Genomic DNA, 11,186 nt, shown 5'->3' on the forward strand with positions numbered 1-11,186 from the left:
CACCCCCTTCCTTCTTTTCCCCCTCCCCCTGGAAGGCCGCAAACCGTAAGGAGCCCCTCTGCCATTCTCGGCCTGTGAGACTAGAAGAGGCGGTGCTGACTCGGTCACAAACCCAGGGGCTGTCCGGGGGAGGGGCTAGGACAAGTGGGACCGGCGGAGATTGAACAGGGGCTGTCCCTCGGAGAAGGGGAGGGGCTTAGAGAGAGGGGGAAAGAACCGTCCAAGGACTGTCAGGGTTGGGGTGAGAAGGGTGGGAGAGTGGGAAAGGGGGTGTTAAGTGGTGGGGCTCCCCCAGGAAGGCTTGACTGCGGGGAAGGGCCAGAGAGGGATCAGAGTGGGCGGGAGAAGTAGTAGGAGGGAGAAGGGACAGAGGATAGGAAGGGAGAAGGCGCGGGGGCTTCCTCCCGGAGGGCGCCCTATCTTCAAGACTGACTGGAGAAGGGGCTTGAGTGGGGCTCAGGCCGGCCAGAGTTGAGTCCCCAGCTGAGTGGGATTTCCCCTGTGGGGTCCCAGATAGAGAGGAGGGCTTTGAGGGGAGTAAAGTAACCCCGTACCAGGGTCTATCCGGAGAGGGGTGGGACCAGCCTGGACCAAGGAGGGGAAGAACGCCAGAACAGGGTTTGCTGCCTAGGCGCTCTGGGGGAGGAGCCATGGATTATTTATCATTATCATTGGCTGGGACCCTGGGCCACGCCCCCCGATTTCTTGGCCTCCGCCCTTCCTCAAGCTTAGACCCCGCCCCTTCCCCTGAATTTGGGTTGCAGTCCCGCCCTCTTTCCTAGTACTTCCTGTTCCCGCTAACCCTGGCGTTGGGCCCGGGGCCGAAGAGTGACCGTGCCGTGAGTGACCCGGGGCGTCCGAACCGACCGGGTCGGGCCGCGAAGCCAGACCCCAGGCGCTACTGGCGGCGCTCGGACCGCGCACAGCCTGCGCCGGGTCCCGTCGGACAGCGGGCTGGGGCTGACTCCTGTCTCAGGATGCCGGGGGAGGAGGAGGAGCGGGCCTTCCTGGCGGCCCGCGAGGAGCTGGCGAGCGCCCTGAGGAAGGATTCCGGGCAGGCGTTTTCGCTGGAGCAGCTCCGGCCGCTACTGGTCACCTCTCTGCCGCCAGCAGCCCGCTACCTGCAGTTGGATGCTGCACGCCTGGTCCGCTGCAACGCTCATGGGGAGGTGAGGCCCGGCCCGGGTTGGGAGGAGGACAGAGGACCTGAGGCCGGGTTGGGGCTCACAGCTCTCTGCTCTCTGACTGCTCGCAGCCCCGAAACTACCTCAACACCCTCTCCACGGCCCTGAACATCCTGGAGAAATATGGCCGCAACCTCCTCAGCCCTCAGCGGCCCCGGTACTGGCGCGGGGTCAAGTTTAATAACCCTGTCTTTCGCAGTACGGTGGATGCTGTTCAGGTGAAGCCCCTGGGCCCCTAATGGGAGAAGGGAACTTAGCCTGGGCTGGGGATTGACTAGAAAGGGCCTGAGGCTGTGCTGAATGGTTTGAGGTCCAGCCCTATTGGGAAGGGGACCTGCTGGGCGGTGACTGGTTTGAATGTGTGGCAGGGGGGCCGGGATGTTCTGCGATTGTATGGCTACACAGAGGAGCAGCCAGATGGGTTGAGCTTCCCTGAGGGCCAGAAGGAGCCGGATGAGCAACAAGTTGCTACAGTCACACTGGAAGTACTGCTGCTTCGGACAGAGCTCAGCCTGCTGCTACAGGTGAGGTATCTCTAGTCCCAGCCTAACAACAAAGCCAGTGTGGGGACTCCCATGCTGCTGAACCATAGGCATAGTCCCCACAGTAACTTAGGATCTCTCTGTACTTTTCACACTGTGAACGTTGGGGGACCAGGGCTTTGAGGGAGGGCCTTGTTCCAGGGCTCTAGGTGGGAACTCCTCTTACCTTGTTTGCAGAATACTCATCCAGAACCACAAGCACTGGAGCAGCTGCTGAAAGACAAGGTTGAAGATGATGTAAGGAAGGCAGGAATGGGGCTCTGGGGCCTGGCGAACAAAGGGAACCTGTTGTGGGCCTCTGTCCCCAAGCCCTTGCTCATTCCCTGTCCTTTTTCCTCAGATACTGCAGCTCTCAGAGTTTGCCCCCTTACTGAGAGAGATTGATCCTGGCCCCCTCACCACACCCTCTGCCCCAGGTATTATTGTCCTATGTTGGGGGGTGGGAATGCTAGTAGATCATACTGATGGAAATTTCCTGTCTTCTTGGTTATCTTCCTTTTGTATAGATTAAAATTGTTTCCTTGGGTTGAAAAAATATGCTGAAAAGTTGTCTGTGATTTGTCCCCTCCACAGCAGATTCAAATGTAACCTGGTCTTTTTTAGAAAGATGTTCTATTTTTTCCTGTTCTCCAGCCTCCATTCCTGGTCCCTGCTTCCTCTGTGGTTCTGCTCCAGGCACATTGCACTGCTTAGCTTGTAAACAGGGCTTGTGCCCAACTTGTGATTGCCTCTTCCATGGACACCCAGACCGTGCACATCACCTCCGCCAGACCCTGCCTGTGGCCCCCCAGGCCACCCACCTGACCCCCAAGTGAGAGGCCTTTTCTCCTGAGTGGGAGCGAAATTGAGAGAACTTAAAATTATTTGAGTATCTACTATGTGCTGGATTCTGTGCTAAAGACTGTCTCATAGAGAGCAAGCAGCCAGTTACTGCCTTCCAGGAGATCATAGATATACATGTCAAGCAAGTAGCAGTCATAGCAAAATAGATTATTTGGGTGTGCAGATAGGTAGTAGGAGGATGCAGCTTAGTCAGAAGGATCAACTCAATCAGTTGGTAATATTTTAAGCACCTAATAGGGGTCAGACCCTATGTTAGGGATATTTACCAGCCAGATATGGACTTTAGGCTGTCATTTAAATGTTGAAGAGGCTATGGGTATGGCAGTGTTCCAGACATGTGCAAAGGCCAGAGCCATGTGTTGTCCTGCAGGGAATGAGGGATGCCCATGGGTAAGGGTCCCAGGCACCCCCTCAGCAGGCTGTGTCTGCTTTTCCATTACAGCTTACCTGCCTCAGCTCCACCACAGCCTCAGTCAACCTCCCTGCCGGCCCTGGGAGACAGCTCTGTTTCTTCCCCTGATCCTGCAAGTGCCCGTCTTCCCTGGCACTGTTCTGCCTGCGCCATGCTGAATGAACCTTGGACAGTACTCTGTGTGGCCTGTGATCGGCCCCGAGGCTGTAAAGGGTTGGGGCTGGGGATTGAGGGTCCCCAAGGAGCTGGGGGCATAGAACCCGAGCTTGCACGGGGTCACTGGGCCTGCCAGAGCTGCACCTTTGAGAATGAGGCTGTGTTTGTGCTGTGTGCCATGTGTGAGCGACCTCGGCTGGCTCAGCCTCCCAGCTTGGTAGTGGATTCTCAGGATGCCGGCGTTTGCCTGCAGCCCCTTCAGGTAACCTGTTCCTGGCCTTCTCAGCTCTTTATTTGCACCTGTTACCACAGGCCATTCTCTACTTCTTCATCCCCTATTTTCCTTCAGTTCCCCGGTATCTTCCCCCCAGCTTCCTATATTTCCATCTTGAGCCTCAGCCAACCTTCAGTGGGATAATTCTTTCTGCCTTCCCAGCAGGAGGATACTTTGCTCTCCTCTGCCCAGACTCCAGTGTGGTACTGCATTCACTGTACCTTCTGCAACTCAGGCCCTGGCTGGGTGTGTGCTATGTGCAACCGGACCAGCAGCCCCAACCCAGTACAGCATACCCCTCAGCCCCTTGCCAGCTCTTTGGAAGAGCAACTCCCTGAACCAGGGCCTCCACGACGCCTCAGTGCCCCCCTGGCCAGTTCCTGTGGGGACCTTGAGAAGCAGCGCCAAGACAAGATGCGGGAGGAAGGTCTCCAGCTAGTGCTCAAGATCCGGGTGAGGATTTGGGCCTGGGATAAGCTTGTGGGGGAAGAGAGAGGCTGCAGTTGATTGATGCAAGTTCTCAAAACCTGTCATTGTTAGCAGCAGCTGCCTTTTATTGAACCCTTCCCCCACGGCAGGCATCATGCTGTGTCCTGCTCACGTGATCCATGATCCATGACAGCTCGAGCACTGTCAGCATTTTGGTTCGGGCTAAGGGTGGGTGGGGTGTGCCCTTCCTGATGGGCGCCCTGTCTGGGCGGGACTGTGCCTTAGGAAGGGGAAGCCGGAGGCGCCTGTCCAGAGGAGGTCTTCTCAGCTCTGCAGTACTCGGGCACCGAGGTGCCCCTGCAGTGGCTGCGCTCAGAGCTGCCCTACGTGCTGGAGATGGTGGCTGAGCTGGCTGGACAGCAGGACCCGAGGCTGGGTGCCTTTTCCTGTCAGGAGGCCCGGAATGCCTGGCTGGATCGTCACGGCAACCTGGATGAAGCTGTGAAAGAGTGTGTGCGGGCCCGGCGGAGGAAGGTAGCAGCAGCTGTGCTGGAGCGGGTGCAGGATTGAGGGCTGTGGATCTCAGAGCCTCTCACATTCTTCTTCACTCCTTCTCACCCCTCCCAACTCACAGGTGCAGGAGCTCCGGTCCCTGGGCTTTGAGCCTGAGGAGGGGTCTCTTCATGCCTTGTTCCAACATGGAGGTGACGTGGCACGAGCCCTGACTGAGCTACAGCGCCAGCGCCTAGAACCCTTCCATCAGCGCCTCTGGGACAGTGGTCCTGAGCCCACCCCTTCCTGGGACGGGCCAGATAAGCAGGTGCTGGAAGGAGGTGAAGAGCCCACTTAGTAGGGCTGAGGGCAGGCTGAGGGGTAGGCTCTCTGCGGTCTGACAGCCACTTCTTCCCTCTCCACCTGAATCGCCTTGCAGAGCCTGGTCAGACGGCTTTTGGCAGTCCACGCACTCCCCAGCTGGGGCCGGGCAGAGCTGGCACTGGCGCTACTGCAGGAAACACCCAGGAACTATGAGTTGGGGGATGTGGTAGAAGCTGTGAGGCAGAGCCAGGACCGGGCCTTCCTGCGCCGCTTGCTTGCCCAGGAGTGTGCCGTGTGCAGCTGGGCCCTGCCCCGCAACCGGGTAAGTCCCTCCCCACTGCCCCTGGCCTTAGAATTGCTCTGTTCCCTTTGGATCCCCACTCTACCCCAGCCCGTCTCTGATCTTGTCTTTTGCTCTGCAGTTGCCCATGTGCCCCTGAAGGCTTCTGGGAAGGGGAGGGCAAGAATAGGCCACCTCCCTCTCTTTTTTTTAAATGTTCTATTATGGGAAATTTCGAACATGCAATAGTAGAGAAAATTGTATAATGGATTCCACTCTCCCTCCCCCCACCATGTATTCATCATCAGCCATTATTAATGGATGACCAATCTTTACTTCATCTACACATACATAGAATTCTTTTTTTATTTTTATTTTTTGCGATACGTGGGCCTCTCACTGTTGTGGCCTCTCCCGTTGCGGAGCACAGGCTCCAGACGCGCGGGCCCAGCGGCCATGGCTCACAAGCCCAGCCGCTCCGCGGCATGTGGGATCCTCCTGGACCAGGGCACGAACCCGTGTCCCCTGCATCGGCAGGCGGACTCCCAACCACTGCACCACCAGGGAAGCCCCTACATAGGATTATTTTGAAACAAATCTCAGATGTCAGATAGTTTATCTGTAATATTTCAATATGTATCTCTAAAAGATAAAACTCTTTGAAAATATAACCACAAATACCACTGTCACACCAAAAAAATTACCGTTATTTAATGTGATCATCAAATACCCACTTGGTAGGAATAGGCCCCTCTTATCTCCTGAGCCCCTTCTGACTTACTCTAGGTCAGAAGTGGCAGTTCTTTGGCAAAATACAGCCCAGTTTAGTTAGGCTGGCTCTGTATGTTTTTTGTTTTTACTCTTTATTTTAAAATAATTGTAGAGTCACAGGCAGTTATGAAAATAGTACAGAGTCCTGTGTGCTCTTTATCCACCCCCTCCCAATGGTGACATCTTGTATAATCATAGTGCAATATCAAGACCAAGAAATAGATATTGGTACAATGTCAGCTAGACCGCAGGCTTTGTTCATTTTGTGCATCAGTGTGTATGTGTGTAGTTGTATGCCATTTGACCCCACATGTAGATTCATGTAACCGCCACCACAATCAAGATACCACAATGCAACCCCCTTGTGCTACTGCTTTACAGTTGGAACCTTCTTCCCCTCCTCCTGTCATATGGCAGCCACTAATCTGTTCTCCATTGCTGTAGTTTTGTCATTTCAAGGATGTTGTTTGTGTTTGCTTTTTTTTTGGCCACGCCACACAGCTTTCAGGATCTTAGTTCCCCAACGAGGGATTGAACCCGGGCCCTCGTCAGTGAAAGTGCGGAGTCCTACCCACTGGACCACCAGGGAATCCACCACCACCACCACCCCCCACCCCACCCCCGGCTTTTTTTTCCTTTTTAAATTAACTTTTAAAAAATTTTTATTTTCTACTGGAGTATAGTTGATCTACAATGCTGTGTTAGTTTCAGGTGTACAGCAAAGTGATTCAGTTATTGTGTGTTTGCTTTTAATTGAATGTGGATGCCTTTAGAGGGCATTCTTCCGTTTACTTTAGGTCTCACCATTGTCTGTTTTTTTCCATCTGAAGGTCTTCAGACATTTAGGTTGCCCGCCCAGTTGTTAATTAGACCCCGGTTTCATAGCAGACACCTGGCTACTGCCCCCCCTCAGCTGGCAACTGTAGCTTCTTACCCTCTTCCCTCCCTTCCCTTCCCCTCCACCAGATGCAGGCTCTGACCTCCTGTGAGTGCACTATCTGTCCCGACTGCTTCCGCCAGCACTTCACCATTGCCTTGAAGGAGAAACACATCACAGACATGGTGTGCCCTGCCTGTGGCCGCCCCGACCTCACCGATGATGCACAGCTGCTCAGCTACTTTTCCACCCTCGATATCCAGGTACTGAAGTCCCTAGGACTCAGGGTGCCCTGGGCTTTGAACAGGAGCCTTGCCCACCCGCCACTTCCACATCCTGTTCCCAGCTTCGAGAGAGCCTAGAGCCAGATGCCTATGCGCTGTTCCACAAGAAGCTGACTGAGGGCGTGCTCATGCGAGATCCCAAGTTCTTGTGGTGTGCCCAGGTCAGAGGCCTGCCCAGAGCTGCTGACTGGAGGGACAGGTGGGGAGTGGTGCCTGGTCAGGCCTCAGACAGCTTTATGCTCTTGCACCCACAGTGCTCCTTTGGCTTCATATACGAGCGTGAGCAGCTGGAGGCAACATGTCCCCAGTGTCACCAGACCTTCTGCGTGCGCTGTAAGCGCCAGGTGAGGCACATCCATCCTTTTGGAAATACCTGCTGAGCCACCGCAGGTACTGTTAGACGCGGGGTGTGCTGGAGAACAGAACAGACATGAGCTCTGGGCTCAAAGAGTTACAGGCTAGCCAGGGAGGGAGGGAGGAGGGGTGAGGGAAGGAGAGAGAGCAGAATTATACATCGCCGTGAGTTCTATGAAGAAAACAAATAGGAATCTGAGGTTAGGAATAACAGGATGGACCTACCTAGTACACAGGATCGAGAGGTTAGACAAGTCTTCTCTGAAATGGCTGGATTTAAGCTCAGGCATGAAAGTTAAGAAGAAGCCAACTATGCAAAGAGTATTTGGAAGAGAAAGAACAACACATGGAAAGGCCAAAGTCAGAAAAAGCGTTGTGTGGCTGGAGCCTCAAGAGCAAGGGTGAGAGCGGCTGGCGGTCGGAGAGGAGCTAGCTGCCAGGTCAGGAGAGGCCGTGAGGCCAGTCCAGCAAGGGATCGGCCTTTCATTCTAAGACTGAGCAAGGGGTGATGCTCTCTCATTTACCTTTAGAAAGTTTAATACTTGATACCAAAAAGTTGCATCTGTCTTTTTTTTATCTTATTTTAATCAATTTATTTACTTATTGTTGGCTGTGTTGGGTCTTCGTTGCTGCGTGCGGGCTTTCTCTAGTTGAGGTGAGCAGGGGCTACTCTTTGTTGCCGCGTGCGGACTTCTCATCGTGGTGGCTTCTCTTGTTGCGTAGCATGGGCTCTAGGCGCGTGGGCTTCAGTAGTTGTGGCACATGGGCTCAGTAGTTGTGGCTCGCGGGCTCTAGAGCGCAGGCTCAGTAGTTGTGGCACACGGGCTTAGTTGCTCTGCGTCATGTGGGATCTTCCTGGACCAGGGCTTGAACCCATGTCCCCTGCATTGGCAGGCGGATTCTTAACTACTATGCCACCAGGGAAGTCCCTGCATCTGTCATATAAAATACCATAATAAAATGAACACCTGCGACCTTACCACCAAACCTCCAAGCTAGAACACTCCCAGTGCAGTTGGTTACATGTTCAAAGACACACTGGCTGCAAGGTGGAGGCTGAACCATAGGGGAGCAGGAGTGGAGGCATAGAGACTAGGAATCGAGACGAGACCTGACCTGGCCCAGAGTAAAGGTGGTCAGAGTAGGGATGAAGAAAAGGACAGGGTTGAGCTAGGCTTGGGTGGTGGAAACAAGACTTGCTGGTGAGTGTTTCAGGTGTGAAGAGATGAGAGAACCAAGGCTGGCCCCTCGGTTTGGGATTTGAGCAAACGGTGGATGGCAGTGCCATACACTAAGCCAGGGACCGCTGGATCTGAGTGGAGGGGCCAGCAAGAAGGGCCTAGGATAGAGCTTTCATGGGAAGCTCGTTTCCTTCTGGCAGTGGGAGGAGCAGCACCGAGGTCGGAGCTGTGAAGATTTCCAGAACTGGAAACGCACCAATGACCCGGAGTACCAGGCCCAGGGCTTGGCGATGTACCTTCAGGAAAATGGCATAGGTAAGATTGCCTGTTTGCCCAGTAATCTCTCATTGCCAGCGGCTCTCTTCCTGAGGGCCTGAGGAGCAGTAGCAGCCCGAACCCTGACCTGCTGTCCCTTGCAGACTGCCCCAAGTGCAAGTTCTCGTACGCACTGGCCCGAGGAGGCTGCATGCACTTTCACTGCACCCAGTGCCGCCACCAGTTCTGCAGTGGCTGCTACAATGCCTTTTACGCCAAGAATGTGAGCCCAGAGAACGGGGATGGAAGGGCTAGCTGGGTGGGGCTGCCATCGGGAGTGAGGGAGTGAGGGGTGGAGGCCGTTGAGGAACACCCAGGGGAAGAAGAGAACAGTGGGGGGTAAAGCACCTCTCTGTCCTCTCTCCCCTTCTGCTTGCTCCAGACCCTCCAATGTCTCATCTCCCCCACCCCTACACCCCTCACGCAGGGGTTCCTGAGAGGCCAGGACCCCAACAGTCTCCAACTTCCCCTCTCCCATCTGGGTTTCCGCCAGAAATGTCCAGACCCTAACTGCAGGGTGAAGAAGTCCCTGCATGGCCACCACCCCCGCGACTGCCTCTTCTACCTGCGGGACTGGACGGCTCCTCGGCTCCAGAAGCTGCTTCAGGTCAGGGGCGGCCAGCCTGGCTGGTTTGCCAGTCACCCAGGAGAGGAGGCAGGGCACAGGGTGGCAGGAAGGGAAAGGCCTGGATGCCGAGAAATCCAGCAGGCTGGCACCAAGGGAAGCTAACGCCCATCCTTCTGCCCTCCTCAGGACAATAACGTCATGTTCAACACAGAGCCCCCAGCGGGGGCCCGGGCAGTGCCTGGAGGTGAGTGTCGGGCCTGGGAGAAGGCAAGAGGAGGGGCTGGGCTCCCCCTGTGTGATGGATGAAGGCGAGGCTTGGGTCTGGGGTTGGACCAGGACGCAGGCCCATCCTGTGCTTGCTTGTTGTGCTCTTTGGTGACTCAGCCTCCCCAGGCTTGTTTCTTCCTCTGTAAAGTGGGGACCATATCCACCTTGCAGCCAAGCTGTTTTATGTGAGGCCACATTCAAGCGCCTGGCACCTCGATGCTAATTTTATTCTCCCATTCCCAAAGGATAGTGATTCATTAGTTAACTCAATGACTATTTAATTAAAGACTTACTAGTTGCACTGTTTAAGGTTCCATGAGGGCAACAGAAAGATGTTATATATGATTCTAATCTGCCCCACTTCTTACCATCTGTGTAGAGTAAGACCTTCACAGAATAAGCTAACCTCGCAAGAGCTAAATCACAACCAAAAGAGCTGTCTCAAGGGAGTATATGATTATATGGGCCAGAAGTCAGCTTGGCTAAAAGCAGGGACAGCAAGGTCCCTGCTTCTGTGTCGGAAGTGGTCTGCACGGTGGCATCTCTGGCACAGCTGTTAGAGCAGGGGCTCCTGTCCTCAGTCCCCTCCCTAGAGGCTACCTCCCGTGCCTCCATCCATATCCTAGTTCTCCTGGGCCTTCGTGGTCAGTGGCCCCCTCCGGACAAAGGGACCCTTCCTTCCCTTACCCCTAGGTGGCTGCCGAGTGATGGAGCAGAAGGAAGTTCCCAACGGGTTCCGGGACGAAGCCTGCGGCAAGGAGACTCCTGCTGGCTATGCCGGCCTCTGCCAGTGAGTGCCAGGCAGGGCGTGGAGCACGGCGGCGGCGGCACAGGAGCACTGGGGGTGTGCCTGGGCAGAAGAGTGGGTCTCTGCAAGCAGTAGGTCCTGCAAGAAGTGGGAGGGAGGGGCCTCTCTAGGCGAGGGCACAGAAAGGTGGTGTGCACAGATTGGCAAGGGCCCACAAGAGCAACTGGCGAGGGGTGTCGGTCTTGTTCATCTGAGTATGCTAGTGCCCAGCACAGTGCTGGACACACTCAGTTGATATCAGTCAAACTTCAGAAGAACAATATTCCACCCTCTCATCTCCCCAGGGCGCACTACAAAGAGTACCTTGTGAGCCTCATCAACGCCCACTCACTGGACCCAGCCAGCCTGTATGAGGTGGAGGAGCTGGAGACGGCTGCCGAGCGCTACCTGCATGTGCGCCCCCAGCCGCTGCCTGGGGAGGATGCCGCCACCTACCACGCCCGCTTGTTACAGGTAAAGCCTCCCCCAGCCTCACCTCTGACCCCACTCTCTAGAAGTCCCCTGTCCAGACTGTGTCTGAGCCCCAGGCTTCCAGTATCATCATCTTCTCTCTCCTTCTACAGAAGCTGATAGAAGAGGTGCCCTTGGGACAGAGTATCCCCCGCAGGAGGAAGTAGCTGAGGGCAAGGGTCCCAATGAAGGTCCCGTGATCTGACTCCCCGGGAACACCTCCAGCACCAATAAAGAGGCATTTCCTTGCCCAGGCTTCTTGGTGGTCCTTCTTGCTTCCTGACCCCACCATCCTGGGGCACCAGGGAAAGGGGTGTGTGTGAATAGAGCTTTGCTAAAGGCCCCCTGCAGCCTGCCACCTGACCCTCTCTGGAC

General features: G+C 55.3%; 1 protein-coding gene across 6 annotated transcripts; it reads left to right on the plus strand.

Annotated features, from left to right (window-relative positions):
- Nucleotides 1–2: 2 nt before the first annotated feature.
- Nucleotides 3–11,067, plus strand: RNF31 (ring finger protein 31). Of its 6 annotated transcripts, none has more exons than XM_027110891.1 (21): nt 3–1,169; nt 1,256–1,402; nt 1,553–1,708; nt 1,904–1,963; nt 2,067–2,142; nt 2,360–2,537; nt 3,012–3,399; nt 3,577–3,864; nt 4,126–4,374; nt 4,475–4,660; nt 4,772–4,978; nt 6,674–6,847; nt 6,931–7,029; nt 7,123–7,212; nt 8,604–8,718; nt 8,823–8,941; nt 9,101–9,325; nt 9,473–9,530; nt 10,247–10,343; nt 10,646–10,814; nt 10,897–11,067. In XM_027110891.1, the coding sequence occupies exons 1-21, from the start codon at nt 978–980 to the stop codon at nt 11,014–11,016; spliced, it is 3,393 nt and encodes a 1,130-aa protein (XP_026966692.1). In that variant the 5' UTR covers nt 3–977; the 3' UTR covers nt 11,017–11,067. The 6 variants fall into 6 exon arrangements, with proteins under 6 accessions (XP_026966692.1, XP_026966691.1, XP_026966695.1 ...); XM_027110890.1 differs by having other exon boundaries at nt 4–1,169; nt 3,574–3,864; XM_027110894.1 differs by having other exon boundaries at nt 4–1,169; nt 3,574–3,864; nt 10,925–11,067.
- Nucleotides 11,068–11,186: the final 119 nt, after the last annotated feature.

This window comes from Aethalodelphis obliquidens, unplaced genomic scaffold (genome assembly GCF_003676395.1).
Source record: "Aethalodelphis obliquidens isolate GAN/ISIS:26980383/991018 unplaced genomic scaffold, ASM367639v1 scaffold10, whole genome shotgun sequence".
Lineage (NCBI taxonomy): Eukaryota > Metazoa > Chordata > Mammalia > Artiodactyla > Delphinidae > Aethalodelphis > Aethalodelphis obliquidens.